We start from the raw sequence: 16,423 nt of genomic DNA on the forward strand, positions 1-16,423 counted from the left end.
TTTGCCTTTGCATGAGAAAGCTTCTGTTCCTGCCTGATCTCCACAGACACTGCAGTCTGATCTACCTGATGTATGTGGACAGGTACCAGGAAGCCCACGCTGACATACACTCAAAGACAGTTTTCCTAGAAAAAAAGGATTACTGCAGCCAGAAAACTGGATAATTTTATCAAGACATATGAACCCGTATGTTAAAAAGGAACAAAATATCTGAAAGCGCTTTTTCACCAATTAAATTATTATACAGACAGAGGAACTCTACTGGACAAAGCAAACTTCCATAAAGACATTTACCTCTTACCTCTAAAGTGGCAGTGACAATTTGATTTCCAATTGAGAAGAACTCAGGAGGAAATTCCTGAGACCGCAGGTAAAAAGCCACTACGGTAGAGAAGATGCGGAGCATTGTTTCATCACTAAAAGAATTGATAGTGCAAATGTTGAAGTGTCGCAGAAATCGAGGAGAAACAGGATTCCTCCCACCACCTGGAGGCCCCATAGCAGCAAGTAACTGTATATCAATGAGGGTGATTTTAGATGTGTCCTTTAAATCATACCTTAAAAAAAATATATTATAATGCAACATTTAGATAGATACAGATATTACCCATTTGTTACAGGTTAGATGCACCCAAATTACAAAACCCTTTCTGCATGCATAACATACAGAGATATATAAAAACATCATTAAAAAAAACAACAACAAACCCTGGCCTTGTAACTAATTATGCCTTAGTTAATCTTAACAAACCATGCTGGTCTGAAAGATTACTTGTTTAACAAGACTTCAATGAAACCTGATGCAAACTTCTGAAACAGATACCAAACTTTAATGTTTTTCATATAAACCAAAGCTATCATAAAATCTACAAAGATCTGTAAGAAGTATTTTAAAATAAAATTCAAGCAAATAATGTATCACCATATTGAGCAACTTGAATGTTTCAGTTTTATTTAAAATAATTACCAAATTCCGTGGTCAAAGAACTGTCTTAAAAGTTCTATAGGGGGCTGTGCACCGTACTTCTCCAAAGCAGGCATATTCATATCATCCACAAAAATGATGCATTTTTTTCCCACTGGAGGACCAAAAACTCCTTTGCGCCTCTTGTCCAGCCTGGCCATAATAATGTTCTAAAATGCAGACAGGAATATTTAAAATGAAGATTAAATATTCATGTAGGTCACATTTCTAAAAGACAAATTGCCTGTTCTACTAACCTGAGTCTGGTTGGCACTGGTGCGAGCTGAAAAATTAATGAAAAAGGGAAAGTAGCGTTCCTCATCCAAGTTGTTCATCAACTTATCCTTGATGTATACAGATTTCCCAGTACCTGTAGGTCCCACTAAAAGGAGTGGTCTTCACCAAAAAAGAAAGAAAACAAAAGAAAGCCAAGTCTGCAGAAATCTACAAATTAACTGCCACTAGAAGCAGGTTTTTTTTGAGTTTTCCTACTTCTAAAAACATAAAATGTGTTAAAAAGAGAAGACACTATGATGTTTTGAAATACATAACCATATAGCTTCCTCATAATTTTAGTTCACTCCCAATGACAAGGCAAAGGGGTCAGAGTGAAAGAGACTTTCCTCATTCTCTCACTCTTTAGGTTTTGGAGCATGTATGCACACACAAAGAGGTTAGATTTCTCCCACTAAATCATTCAGTAATTTAAACTTCATACAACCTTCACCCTGAAATTAGTGTATTTTGTTCCCTTATGTGATAAATAAATATGTATATACACACACATATATACATGGTTATATATGACTAATACAACTGATTTTAACTTATGATTAATAATAAAAAGAAGAATATATCCTTTAGCATCAAAGAAGAAAGAGGGAACAGAAATTCCTCGGGCTCTTGTAACAGCATCAACAGAAAAACACAAAATCAGCATAATAAAGCAAGATTACAACAGAATTTCATTTAAAAAGACAGACAAAAAAACAGATCAAACCCAAAATTGAGACAATAAAATGCATTCTTTCTAATAATTGCCTGTTTTTAACAGGCCAAATAAACTTTACATGAAATCAATGGAAAGAGTAAGAGATGTTTCTACCTATGACAAATAATTCAGAAATTTGTATTGAAGTGACTTACTTTCCATGGGTAATAAACAGTTCCATCAAATAGGTATATCGGACTGTATCCATAGTTGGGACTATGATATCTTGAATCTTCACATTTTTACCACTGTAATCAATATTTTTAATAAACCCATTCCAATGAACCCAACGTCCTCTGCCTTTCATCTTGGAAAAAATACAGATGCAAAAACAAAAAAGCAACAGCAAAAATAAAATCTAATCAAGCAACCATACAGAAGAATATAAGTCTAACTTCAGAAGAGCAAGTACTTGCTTTTTTAGTATTTTCAAAAAATACAAAACAAAATTGTAGTAAACTGCCTATGGGCTCAATATCCTTCTTTCCTTCTAGGAAGTTTTTTGGTTTGTAGAAAACCAAACTCAAGTCTATCAGCTTAGCTTAGGTTTAGTTAGAAAAGAATCAAAACTGGGATGCACAGCTTGGTATTTTCTAAAAAACTGGTCAGAACATTTGTATTTTAAAAAGAATAATAAATGAAGTATGCACTGTGGGATTTGGTTCAACAGTAATGTTCTATAACATTCAACAAAGTCTATGACGTTAAAATATCCACCCAGTTCTATTTTCATTCAGACTGTACAAATTTTCTTCAATCAGTGTAGAAGCAAGAAATCATACCTCATACACATAGTCATACACCAAACCTTTTTCTTCAAAGGGACACTCCCATTTTCCCACAACCTGTGGTACTGGATTTGTTTCAGATTTCCCAGCCAAAGTTTCCCTCAAGAAAGTATCAAAAATGATTCTGCTGTCACTATCACAAGTGCCACCAATGGACCAGACTGTGGCAAAAGCAAAGGAACCCTGCAAGGTCAAAACAACAAGCAACAGTCTGAAAAACTGATACATAATCTGAGCTTTGTACAGTCTGATTATCAGATAATTCAGAAAAAACATTTACAGGTTGCCCTAGAATAAAACCTGGTCGAGAGAGATCTAGAAATCTGATTAATGACAAACTAAAACCTCATTCAAGGAAATATATGGGAAAAAAAAAAGCGCACAGATTAAAGCATTCTGTCACATGCAAAGTCTGAGAATAGATCGGCCATTCTTGATCTCAGGGATTTTCTAATTACAGACCAGGATCTAGGAATTTTCAAATTAAGTTCTGAATAGAAACATCTACATTTTGTTTTTTGTTTTTTGTTTTTTCAGTATATCTTACAAAGAGCCATAACGGCTCTTTGTATTTGTTACTTGTTACACTACCATCACATCCTTACAACTCCAAAGTTTGCTGGGGGGAAGAGGAACAACAAAGAAGCAAAGCTGTTTCTCATTTAATCCCAAACTAAGTTGGCTTTGTTAGTTAAATTAGTTTTTAAGACAAGTATATGCAGAAATGGATGTACATCTTACAACAGGTTTGAAAAAAGCAACCAACCATAATCCACACAGGGATATTTTTGTTGGTGGGATCTTGTTGTACCATTTGACAAATCAACATTTCAAAAAGCCGTGTAAGAGCTACTACAGCATTGCCATTGCTTGTAGGTACCAGCTCCTAAGAGAGACAAAAGGAAGGGTATCTACATGAGTTAAGGTAGCTTATCTCTAAAGTAATTAAATAATTAGCCAATACCTAACAAATATTTGAAGGCAAAGTTTACAGTGATTTTCATTCTAAAGATCATTTATCTGTACTTGGCATGTCAAAACACAGAGGTTGCTAAGCACGTCCAATGCCACTAAATGACCATGTATAATCATACATCTGAAAGTAAAAGGAATACACCCAGAAACAACTACAACAATGAACAAAAGGCAAAAGCCTATGTGCTATAATGCAGTATGCAAAAAAAAAATACGTTTCCCTAAAGCTTAAAAAGTGTGTTCCTTATTCGACACAACATCTTTAGAAGAAAAAAGCCACAGAACACACATAAAAATCTAATCACCACCAAAAACATAAAAAAAGGAAACTCAGTAGTTTGAATAATTGATTTTTATTTTTTTTAAAGAACAGGGTGAAAACTGTGACCAGCTTACAATGCAAGTCACACCTAATAGTCTTGTTCTAACTTTACAGACTAGACACAAGAGTTTTCCTTCCCAAAACATCAAGAGGGGGCTGCTGCATATGCACTATCATTGCTCCTGTCGGGAGAGAACAGCCTCTCCCTACCCAAGTTTAAGTGAATATAAGTGGACAACTACTGCAGGAAAAAATAAATAAAAAAATACCTTGCACTTTCTCTGGCGGAGTTGTAATGCTGGTGGTATTAACCAATCAACAAGTCCTTGTAGAAGATCCTGATGCTCCTTTAAGTTAAGAGGTTCAGGCAGCGTATTCAACCAAGAGGTAACAAGTGGTGTCCAGCCCAGTTGTGAAGGTTCCAAATAAATCATGCCACAGCGACTGACCGTAGCAGGCTAAGGAAGGATTGTAAACTCATTCTATTATAAATTTAATATATTGAATCTTGTTTTACTATTCCATTAAATAAAAAACTCACTGATGCCTGGGAAAGGTCCATTGTTTCAAAAATAAGGCTCATTTGAAGAGACATCTGGATGATTTCCCCACTCATCAAACAAAGCTTTGATTAAGAAAAGAAAATCACAATGATTAGAAAAAAGAAAATGTTTACTTGCTAATTACTCTTCTGTCTCACTAGAAATTCTACGTGAAAATCAGCAAAGCCAAATCAGCAAAGGCGAGGCCAACCACATCAATGTTAAATCATTTGGAGCAGTAATTAGTGCCATACTAGATTCAGCTAAATTCTTTACTTCTGTCACAGTATTCCACACTATCCTACTAGTAGCTTTATTACCAGTAACTAATCCTGCTATGACAGGATAAAGAAAAGGCCCCAAGCAGAAAGGAGAAAGAAGATCTGCTGCTATTGCTGCTACTAATGAAGCATTCCAGTTGGAGAGCCATTTTTCCTGCTTAGAAAAATAACAGTCCAAATTGAGTTTCAAAAATTTAAACAAAACGCAGTCTGTAATTTTTACACACACTTTTTCAAAAGTGCTGTGCAGTTACAACTTTGATTTCAGAAATTCATTTTGAAAATGCAAACACTTTCTTTTTTCAGTTGAGATTGCAAAAATACACAATTAAAGACAAGTTTTGAAAACATGGCCTTTATATTGACTGTAATTAAATGTCACTTTTTAGATTTTAAATTGAATTATTAATTTTTGTTAGAAGTTCTAATATTAAGGGGTTACTATACACTAAATATTTAAATATTACAAGTTCATTCTATGATTATCATTCAAAAAAAAAAAAAGGAAAAAAAAAAACCAACTTCACGAATCTTACAGTTTGTTTCCAAAGCCACCTTGAACTTACACTTTTCAAATGCCAAGCACTGCTGTGCACTTTTGTGTTTTTATTCGTTGATGTTTATTTTCAAAATGTCACATCAATTTACTTAGGCTTTTATTTGCACTGACTGATACCTTTTTGTTGTCATCCAGAACTGTGTTCATGCTTTCTATCCACAGGGTATCAATTGGGCCATCAAAGATAACCCACTTGCGCTCAGGAGTCTCAGACAATGCAAATTCTCTGAAAGTGTTAGCAATTATACCATCTGTCCACTAGAGGGGGAGAACGTAGGAACGAGAAGTAAGCAGACAGTATATACATCTCAGTTTAAAAAGACAGTAAGTAATCCCATCAGTAAGTATTTGTCAAAGACTGTTTTAATTGAACAGAAAAATGTAACATCTTCATTTCCTTTTCATTATTCTTTAACTATTCTTCTCTTGCTTGGAAAAGAGTAGAACACAGATTTGCAGTTTCACAAAGGACCATGCCAGCAAATGGAAATTAAACAATGGTATTTTGCTTGTAATACTATATTTTTTTAGGAAACAATGGAAAGGCACATAAAAGCGCTTCTGCTCTGTCTTGCATCTGCTTCTTCCCAAAGTCACCCTAAGTTTCACTATTTCAAATTCATCTTTTTATATTGTTTCTTCTCCAAACCAAAGTGTTACACGTGGAGACACATCAGGTTTTAAGCTTTTCTAAATAGTTTTTTGTACTGATTTAATTACACTGGTTAGAATTGACAGAGAAACTAATCCAGTTAAGTTTAGTATGTCTCCCCAGCACAGATGGAAGTACATTAGAACAATGACCCTCAGTGTGGTATCGTTTATTCTGCATGTGTAAATCCATATAATTTCATACAAACGTACTGCTACATTTATTTGAAACACTAGTTTGAAATCAGCCCTCTAAGTATTAGCTAAAACAACACTTACAACTGTGTTCTCATGTGCATTTAAGGTGATAAAACCACAAATTCAACTGTTTATTATTGAGAATCAACGAGATTTGATATATATGGGAATAGGAAAAAACAGAAAGCATTAGAAATACTACAAAGTAGGAAAACTACATGGGATTATTAGCTCCTAGTCCTTGAACCCATACTGGTATGTTTGCTTATTTTTTCTTAAAGTCAACCAACCAGTTCTGTTATTTACAATAAACACTCGAGTCCAGGAAAGGGATGAAGAAATGCTGTCTGGAATTAGGACTTAAAAGCCACAAGCAGGAGCAATGTGAAGTGCCTTTCCTGACTGAAAACCACTGAGCAATAACACCATGAGTTAACTTGAAGTCAGAATATAGTTAAACCAGTGCACTCATACAAGCCCCATGAAATCCATGGAAGATAAACTAAAAACTGAAACAAGAACAAAAAAAACAAACTGGCCATTGCTACATGCTATTTTTAAAACATGCATTACCTCATGTGATACCATATCAAACTGCCCAAAAAGTTGACCCATAGTGATCGATTTGGGGTTCACAGTTCTAAAAACTACTTTCTCTTCTTCACCATAACCACGTTCTTTCATAAGAGACAGTGTATCTGCCAACACATGTAGAACTTTGGTCTTCCCGGAAAAAGATTCCCCTACCAGCATAAAGCTGTTAGATGGAAAAAAAAAAGCCATTAATAGATCTGTCTTGCATTTTAACTTTTGCAGACCACGTGAAGGACAACAATATTACTTATATGCTATTTATATGTTTAAACATTGTGATAGATCTGGCCTCCTTCCTAGAAAAAACATACTTACATTCTAAAGAAGTTGCTTTCAAAGCCATACATGATCTCACATGCTTACATTGCAGGTACATCTAAGTTCTACAACTCAGAACAGTCATTTTAGCTTTAGATTTACAAAACATCATTTAGGCAGAAAACAGTTGATTTGTACATGTAAACGTGATTGCACAGCCACTGTATACAAGTTGTCATCTAGAACTTAGAGTCACTCCTTAATTTCACTTATTTACAGAATCAAGTATTATTTTCTGGTTTATTTTCCACCCTGGACAGCTTGTAGCAAAGTTCTGGAAGAAGACAAGCAGCAGGAATACGTACTACACTGACAGACAGACACACACACACACACACACACCAAACTACCTTCAGCCACACTTAAAAATAACTTTACTGGTCATCCAGCAGAGGGATGTGATTGTAGCAGTGTCACCCTGGAAGGATTAATAAGTGAGCTGAATAGCAACATTCATAAGGGCAATATATTGTTCACATTCCCTCAATCAGCTTAGTGCTCAGTAATAAAAGCTAAGAATAAAATGGCAAAGATCTGACCAACACACCTGCTCACTACCAGCTAACTGAAGCCCAATTAGTCTCCAAGCAGTGGCAGCTTCCCCCCCGCCCCCCAGTCAACTCCCCCCATTTTCACTGTGCAGCATGAGTTAGATGGTATGGGTCAGCTGTTCTGCTTCCATCCCCTTGTGCAGCCCCAGCCTTTTCATTGGCAGGTCAGTATGAGAAGCTGAAAGATTCCTCACTCAACACTACTCAACAAATATTATTTTTTCCTTCAATCCAAAACACGGCACCATACCAGCCACTATGAAAAAAAAAATAATTCTACCTCAACAATAACTGTTTCAACACAAACTGAACCATTCTGCCACTCATGTTATCTTTTAAACTTGATATAGATAACGATCATGACATAAACCAAAATGACAACAAATACAGCTTGTGAAATAGTAAAGAGAATCTCACCCATGTCTAACAATCATCATTTCATATGTCTGTATCATTTTCTCTACAAAAGCTTTCACAGGTTGGACGTTGTGTCGAATACAACATTCACTTGCACATTCCAGAAAATCCTAAAATCAAACCAAATTACAACCTTATCATTTGCTACAAGCATTTTTTTTCCTTTCCTTTTTTTTCCCTTTTAAAAAACCAGTTCTCATGTTTACAATTTATAGATTTATAAATCTAGATTAAGTATTTTTATTAGATTTGATTCATCGTGAAATTACAAGTAAATATTCATTGCACCCTATTCCTTAAATTATCATCTTGGACAACAGTAGTTTGTGATCATTAATAAGGGTTTCGTGTTAAATAATACATGTAACACTGTTAAGCAGAATACAGCAAACACCCCTGGAAAAAAAGAAAAAAAAAGCACAATACTTTCGTACTTCTAATGCTACAACAGGAGTTAACTACAAATTTAATCCTGAGGGGATGTTATTTCCTCATCAGGAACTAACAACGTGCTTGAGCATAATATGGTTTTGTCAGGAGTTTAGCATTCACTGGAGAAATTTAAGAAGTCCATTTTGTCTTTTCCTACACGTTCATCTACTCCCCAGTGATCCTCCTACAAAGGAACTGTGTGTTATTTGTTGCTATAAGCAGAAAAAAATACAAGTGCAAGGCTTAATTTCACTAAAATATATCCAAAAATTAGGGATCAATTGTATCCAAAAATTAAAATCAAACAGAGACTCTTATATTTGGTAAATTTGCAGATCAGTTTCTGATTTCTTACACTGTCATTCTGGATGTAATGGAACTTGGATGTAAATTATATTCAGATTCAAGAATTTTCTGTGGTACAAATTTCAGTGCAAGCATTCTGCAATTTTTCTTACTTTTCAATAACTCATAAATTACTGTATTCTTTACACCTGGTTACAAAACAAACAAAACCTTTAGGAAGGAAAGGTTACAAGTATACTTACTTTGTAGTCTGCATCAGGAAGTTTGATTCCAGGAAATAAATCACTTGTTATACCCATGAAGAGAGGTATATCACATGACAAAAATTTGGGCTCATTCACATCCTTAATTGATCTAAGAAGCTAGAGAAAACAATTACACATTCTATTAGTAATGAAGAATACACTCTTCAGAAACTAAAACAATCTAATACGCAATTAAGATTCTTAATTATACGGTGCCTTTGATAAAGATGCCAGTTAAGCACAATCACCAGCATAGCACTGGAAAGTGTGGCATGCACTTAAAAGATAATAATAATAAAAATAAAAGACAATTATCTTTGTTTCATCAATAGGGAAACTAAGTAAGGATGATCAGTGACATGTCAATGAAGATGTGGCGGAACTGCCCTAAGAACTCTGAGCTGCATGCATCAGTAAAGTCCCTTAAGCATTATTCCCTGAACTCACCAATACGTCCTCATCTTCCTCTGGAAATTTCAGTTTTAAATTCCCAGCAGCCACCAACACAGCTTTAACTGCTCGCATACCATAGTCATAGTGATATTGAGAAGAAAGCTGCTCTGAACAAAGCCTGTAGGTCATTACTATCTTCACTGATAGTGACTTTGCATTCAGAAATCCGTATGAGTAGAGAGAAATTTCTGCTATCAAAGCATAGTTAGGAACCATCATGGCTACTGTTCGGAACAGAACCTGAAACACACACCCAAAGAAATATCTTAAGACAATTTTGTGAGGAATGGATTCATCCCACCACAGCATTTCTAACGGTAAATAGTATCAGCTTTTTAAATGAAGTACTGCTTAATGAGATCGGGTAGATAAGCTATGGATGATTTGCAACAGTCACAGAATTGTAGAACTGGAAAGCAGGACTATTAGAACACTGGGAACCCACAAAATAGAAAAAATCACCAATATTTACAGATATTTACAGTTTACAGCTCACTAGCAATAAGTACACTACCATCAAGATCCACCACGAGGTACGATCGAACACAGAAAAGACATCCTACCAGCTCTTATCCCTGAGCACTGTCTCAAGACTGCTGTTTGCCCCCACACTGATGCATCCCGCAGAGCAGTACATGATTAGACAGCATGAGCAAATACACTTCCATTCCTGAAGTAATCTAAAGCTGACATATTTTTCATACTGCATTAAGTCTGCTTTAAGTTAACATTCATAGCTCCTGCTTAGTCCTACATTGAGTCTAAAGGGACAAATGTCACGTAGCACTGTTTCAAAAAGCCTCCAGATTACTTGGTTAAAGCCAGACTTCCCACTGAAACCACTAATATAGACAAAACAATAATCTATAAGATTTTATTTCATCATGTAACATAAGGAAACTCATTACACGGACAAGGTTTAGTTCACTAACATTTATTCTATCAGATAAGACTACAATAAATGCTATGCAAAAATACTTTCTTAAAGCATTTTTTCTAACATGTTCCTCCAATTTTTTCAAATTATTTCAAAAATAACAGTAATTTGGAAAAAGAGAGGCTTAGTATGTCAATAATTAATAAATAAATATGTAAATAGTACAATCTGAATTAAATTGAATTAAATCTGAATTAATACCAGCAATATGTGACTTTTAAAAATTATTTTAAAGCAGAAACATCTTTTATTGTTTTACCTTCAGATTATCTGGAAGTTCAGAACGTCCTGCATAACCTGGATTCATAGTAATAGCTACAAAACAGTTGGGATTAAGTTTCAGTTCAGTTCCTTCAAAAACAAACTTTTCTACTTTTGCCTGTATGGCTCTCTGGATGCAAAGGATCTGCTGGGCCACAACAGACAACACTTCCAGTTCAATGCGGTTGAATTCATCAAAACATGCCCACGCACCTGATGAAGCCAAACCCTTGAAAAACTGTGAAATGAAAACAGACAACAACAGTATCTCTAATTTTCAAGGTTCCAAAAGAAAATAAGAGTATCAGCAGTCATTTCTTTCTGTGTTCTAATTAGTGACTTGATAGGATTTCATGGCACAGAAAACATTAACATGTCGAGACCAATATACTACATCCAAGGGTAGCAAACCTCAAGTGACACTCATTTACAAGGGCTTCTGCAAAGTGGGCATCCTACAGTTTCCATCCTAATAAATAAAATGGGAATTCTAACACTTCTATTTACCTTTCCCATTGCCACATAATCGAGGCCATCAGAACAGTTGAAGACAACACACTGCACAGCAAGAGCTTTAGCTAAATCTTTCGTGGTCTCTGTTTTACCTGTCCCTGCAGGACCCTCTGGGGCTCCACCAAGGTTTAAATAAAAAGCTCCAATCTAAGAAACAGAAATAGTTTATGAAAATTATTAGTGTGTCATTTATGAGAGATTATTTTGAATGAAAATGTGAATTTAAATTGCACAGATAGATACAATGACTGTATGAAACAAACAAAAAAACATTTATATATTATACCAATTTACAAATCTGAAAATTATTTACAGTATAGAAATAGAGACAACTGAATTTTCCTAAAAGAAAGTTTAACCATATACATCATCATGACAATGATTACTCAAACTTTATTAGATCCAGCCTTTATTTTTTTGTTTAGATACAATTTTTAAATCGAATTTGAAGCCATTACTCAGTTTCTATTCTTTTCTACATCTGCTTCTCCTTTAATATACTTTTTACACTTTCCATTTTCCACATTCCCTTTTGTTGCACTTCTATTCCATTGCCTATTCCATAAAGAAATTCTTCAGGATTATAGGATTCCAGGATTAAAAGGCTGTGAGCCAAAAAATGGAACGTGACTAGCAGCCACATCACCTTCTTCTGTCATAACCATGACATCCTTAATGTTTCAACAAATAGGTACCAAATGTTAGCTAGAACCATACCACAAAAACTAAATCTACCAAGAGAGCAAAATATCTTCATATGCATCAGTCAGGTCTTTTCAGAGTAATTATAAACCACCACAGAGGTGGTGATTTGGTCTCCACAACATGTCTAGTAAAATGTGAAACCATATTCCAGCCAAATAAATCACAAGAATGTTGTGTTCTTGTTACCTATGAAGTGATAAAAACCTAGATAGGGAGGTTTTTCTTTAGTATTTCAAAAAACAGAACAGTCTACTGATGTTTAAGTCACATTGGTGTGCTGTCCAGATTCATTGCTATAGATCCACTTAATGTTCAATAAGCTACTGAAATTGTGAAACTCCTTTTCAACAGAAATACCTCTCACAGCAACTGAAAGCCCTATGAGTATGGTTGCAATAAACAGTGTAAAAAATAACATACTACAGTAAACATGGTCTTTAGTAATATTTGCAGAATATCATACCAAGGTGCGATAACACCTGTCTGTTAGAGGAGTAATGACCAGGCGTGGTGAGTTTCCAAGGTATTCATAAGCATATTTTACATTGCAATTAACGATGCAGACTCGAACGTTCTCTAATTCCCAATAATATCGGAGTTGGGCAAGCCACTGAAAGTCTGTTTCATTCTGTACACCTGATAGACACATAATTAAAAGCAACAACAAAGGAAATTTTAGATAACTGGATTTTCTATCAAATAGAAATTTAAAACTTCGAAATTATTATTATGCTCACATCTAAACAATCACACAGGCTTGATACTCACATCTTAAAACTGTTCTGTTTTATTAAGCAAAATGACTTTGGGTAGCCATATTTAATTAACACAGTACTAAGGAATTATAGATACACAGGAATAAAAATATCTTAAAATGATAGGTACCACTTTCAATCATTTCCATGAGAACATCTCTAGCGTGAACATCAATAGTAACCAAGGCACCCAGTGTAGTCCTTGTCTGCTTTGACAGTTTTCCTCTCACCAGCTCTACGATATCATTAAGTTGAAGCTGAAGTGTATCATAATAGTCCTTCAAGCCCTGGGAGAAACAATGGTAGCTGTGAAGCTGAGTATTTGACAGTTTCAAGTGTTTCAGACTTCTTTACAATAATTAAATACTATAACAGGGATTGCTTATTAAACCATTCTTATATCATCATATTTTTGCATGAACTTCTCTCTTAATCAGTTATGCATTTTATGATTTTAATCTATGCTTGCTCTAAACAAGAGCATTCAAATATCTGAATCAAAGTTAGAAATTGCTTTATAGAAATTCCATACCAAACTCATACGCTGATGCTTTATCAAATTTTATTTTCACTGTAGAAAGGTAAGATTTGATTAGGCAAAATACATTATCTGAAAAAAAATAATAATAATTAAAAAAAATAAAAAAAGATTATGTATCACATGGGTACCTCTGGCTGACTGCAAAGAACTTCATGGACCTCACTTGTCCAGAACATTTGGGATACACATAATACTACTTGTCCAGGCCACTCCAGAACCCAACTTTTTCTCTCAGTCCCCAGATATGCCTGAAAGAGATAAATAGAGTATACAAATACAGTGTCAGTGCATACACTCCATAAAAGGGGGGTTCTGGTGGATGAAAAGCTTAGCAGCAGCCAGCAACATACACCTGCAATCCAAAAAGCCACCTGTATCTTGGGTTGCATCAAAAGAAGTCTTGCTAGCAGGTCAAAGAGGTGATTGTCCCCTTGTCTGCTCCTATGAGACTCCACTCACAATACTGTGTTCTACTCAGAGGTACCCAACATCAGAAAGCACTGACTTGTTTGAGTGAATGCAGTGGAGGGCTGTGAAGATGATCTGAGGGCTGCTGTACCTCTTCTACAAAAGACAGGCTAAGAAAGTTAAGGTTATATAGCCTAGAAAAGAAAAGACTCCAGGGACATCTTAGAGCAGACTTTTCAGTACTTAAAGAGAACCTACGAGAAAGCTTTATCAGGGAGAGTAGATTAGACAAGGAATAACCATTTAAAACTATTTAAGGGTAGATTTGAATGAGATAAAGAATAAATTCTTTACTATGAGATTGCTAAGCCTCTAGAACAGGCAAACCAGAGAAGTTGAGAATGTTCCATCCCTGCAAGAGTTCAAGGCCAGGCCGGATAGGGTTTGGCCAGCGTGATCTAGTACAAGGTGTTCCTGCCCATGGCAGGGTTGTTAGAACTGAGTGATCTTTAAGGTCCTTTCCAACCCAAACCACCCTGATTCTATCATGTAATAAGAAGTATATATTGTGAATGTCTTGATGTTCTTTTATGGAAGTACTTTTTTTAAATTTTCAAAATGTAAGTGAACTTTTAAATGGCTTTTTATCCACAGATTTGCAATTGATTGAAAATAAAAATGTTAAGATACATTTATTTATATTTCCATATTATGTAAACATTCTCAGTGTGCAAACTTCACACAAGAAATCTTTTCTGGCTCACGATCTTTGTTGAGGAGGGAGGAAATGTTGATTAATTAAACTCAATTGACATATTCTTGAAACACAGCAATGCTGCAAATCATTTAAAACAAATTTAAATCCAGTATTACAACTTAAATCTTACTCAAACTAAACTCTTATCTCTCACAGTGGCCTATAAATATAAAACATGCTAACTTCTTCCTGGTGCCATAACTTCACCAATTTCAACTCCTGTGATCAGAAAGAATTTTAGGAAGCAAACAGCCTTAAAATAAAGGGAAGGTCTATTCCACTGTGTGCTACTGTTATTAAATTATTACAAAACCTATACGACAAAATCCATACCATTCTTGATCTAGCAATAACACTGCGTATGCTCTTCAGCATAACATCTTCTACTTGAATTAACCACTTCTCCACTGCGCCTCGAGCTTCAGATGTAGAAATTGTTGAAATCAATTCAACACGCTCGCCTTCAGAACTATACATTGCTTTTATATCCAGATTGGGAAGGAAATGTAGCTTTGCAATGCCTTCAAAACACTTCTTCAAATGAGGCTGAACTCTGAGAGGATCTTTGGTCTCTGATAGGATCTCCAACATTTCATCATTAGACAAGAAAAAGAAGCTAGAAAAAGATTTAGAAAAAAGCAAAAGTTAAAAAAAAAAAAAGGAATAAAAAGCTAACTGAATGACCAGCTACTTTAAGGGCTGGACGTATTAATCAACAAAATAAATGTCTGGAATCTTTGTTTTTGAAATAGCCTAAGCACATCATACCGGGGAAAGAAGAGACGCTTTTTCTCAAGATAAGCATTAAGCCCTTTCATGATTTTGTCAAGAAACTCATTACATTTCTGAAGCTTCTCCAACATCCCTTCCAAGGAAGTAGCAGCAAGAACCTGTAATAATAACCACATGCCAACTATTAGTTATAACTAAGATACTTCAAGCAGCAGAAATTACTCAAATAATGTACAACACAATTTTGTTCCTAGAAAGCCTAAGCAGCTGATGTAGTCAGACTTTATATATTCTAAAAACAAAATCACTGCTGAAAACAGAGAATCTACTGTTTCTTCTCAAGTACAGTCTATTTTCCTTACCTGTGAGTCTTTGGCACAGTACTTCATAATATCCTTCCATTGTCTATCCACTGTTTGAAAGAGACGTCCCTCTTCTGGCATCTGTTGCATAATATCCTCAGAAGAAAAAATGGGTTCCAGATAAAGCCACTGTGCTTGCACTTTCAGCCATTCATCAATTATGTCCTGAATTTCAAGTAGGCGACTCTCCCATTCCTTAATAAATATTTAAAGAATGTTACCTGACTTTTTTTTTTTTTTTTTTTTTAACACAAGTACTATTAAAGAAAATAATTATGAAAAAAGTGGATACTGCAACACTCCACTTCTCGAGAAGAAAATAAAACAAGTCTAGCAGTCAGCAAAACAAAAAACGTAGCCATATTTAGGTTATTCCGCATACAGATGGCTGAAGGAGTTTAGAAAATAAAATGCATCTGGAAATTAGTTTTCCCAAATGCAGTTATTGCTTTATTGCTATGATCTTTTAATAATGTAATGGTTAAGTAATGTCCTATAGGTTACCAGTAACAATTTTTGTTCCATCTCCCACAGCAAGCAGTTTTTGGTTTGCCACTAGAATAAAGCAGGAACACGAGAGTACTAGAAAGACCACCAGATCAGAAGAGAGATCCAGACAGCCCAGTATCCTGTCACTAAGGTAGACAGAAGCAGGTGCCTCTAAAAGAGGTTGGAGAAGCTGTAAGTACCTTTTTATGAGGTTATTACATGTTACCTGAACCTGCTTGAATTAGGATTTGCTAATAAATTGAAAGAATTAGGGAAGGTAACTGCAAACAAATTCACCAGCTACTCTCCTGGCCACAGACAAGGTATTTGTACCACTAAAACTACTCTAGCCCTGCAAAAAGATAAGCAAGTGTAA

At 35.1% G+C, this 16,423-nt stretch overlaps 1 protein-coding gene across 8 annotated transcripts in view; it reads right to left on the reverse strand.

Annotated features, from left to right (window-relative positions):
* Nucleotides 1–16,423, reverse strand: part of DNAH12 (dynein axonemal heavy chain 12) — a 63,234-nt gene that overhangs the window by 30,424 nt on the left and 16,387 nt on the right. For 7 of the 8 annotated variants that reach the window (XM_031608092.2, XM_031608100.2, XM_031608109.2 and 4 more), the window contains exons 20-40: nucleotides 15,559–15,753; nucleotides 15,233–15,354; nucleotides 14,798–15,080; nucleotides 13,428–13,547; nucleotides 12,889–13,045; nucleotides 12,467–12,639; nucleotides 11,293–11,445; nucleotides 10,784–11,023; nucleotides 9,582–9,827; nucleotides 9,132–9,251; nucleotides 8,152–8,261; nucleotides 6,845–7,028; nucleotides 5,540–5,680; nucleotides 4,582–4,665; nucleotides 4,310–4,498; nucleotides 3,510–3,629; nucleotides 2,738–2,926; nucleotides 2,111–2,262; nucleotides 1,222–1,360; nucleotides 968–1,134; nucleotides 302–557 (exon numbers count right to left, since the gene is read on the reverse strand). In XM_031608092.2, the coding sequence (XP_031463952.2) occupies nucleotides 302–557; nucleotides 968–1,134; nucleotides 1,222–1,360; nucleotides 2,111–2,262; nucleotides 2,738–2,926; nucleotides 3,510–3,629; nucleotides 4,310–4,498; nucleotides 4,582–4,665; nucleotides 5,540–5,680; nucleotides 6,845–7,028; nucleotides 8,152–8,261; nucleotides 9,132–9,251; nucleotides 9,582–9,827; nucleotides 10,784–11,023; nucleotides 11,293–11,445; nucleotides 12,467–12,639; nucleotides 12,889–13,045; nucleotides 13,428–13,547; nucleotides 14,798–15,080; nucleotides 15,233–15,354; nucleotides 15,559–15,753 (3,540 nt within the window). The remainder of the gene's footprint in view (nucleotides 1–301; nucleotides 558–967; nucleotides 1,135–1,221; nucleotides 1,361–2,110; nucleotides 2,263–2,737; nucleotides 2,927–3,509; nucleotides 3,630–4,309; nucleotides 4,499–4,581; nucleotides 4,666–5,539; nucleotides 5,681–6,844; nucleotides 7,029–8,151; nucleotides 8,262–9,131; nucleotides 9,252–9,581; nucleotides 9,828–10,783; nucleotides 11,024–11,292; nucleotides 11,446–12,466; nucleotides 12,640–12,888; nucleotides 13,046–13,427; nucleotides 13,548–14,797; nucleotides 15,081–15,232; nucleotides 15,355–15,558; nucleotides 15,754–16,423) is intronic. The other variant, XM_090148175.1, reaches the window with a different exon arrangement.

Source organism: Phasianus colchicus, chromosome 11 (assembly GCF_987193195.1).
Source record: "Phasianus colchicus chromosome 11, bPhaCol1.hap1.1, whole genome shotgun sequence".
Lineage (NCBI taxonomy): Eukaryota > Metazoa > Chordata > Aves > Galliformes > Phasianidae > Phasianus > Phasianus colchicus.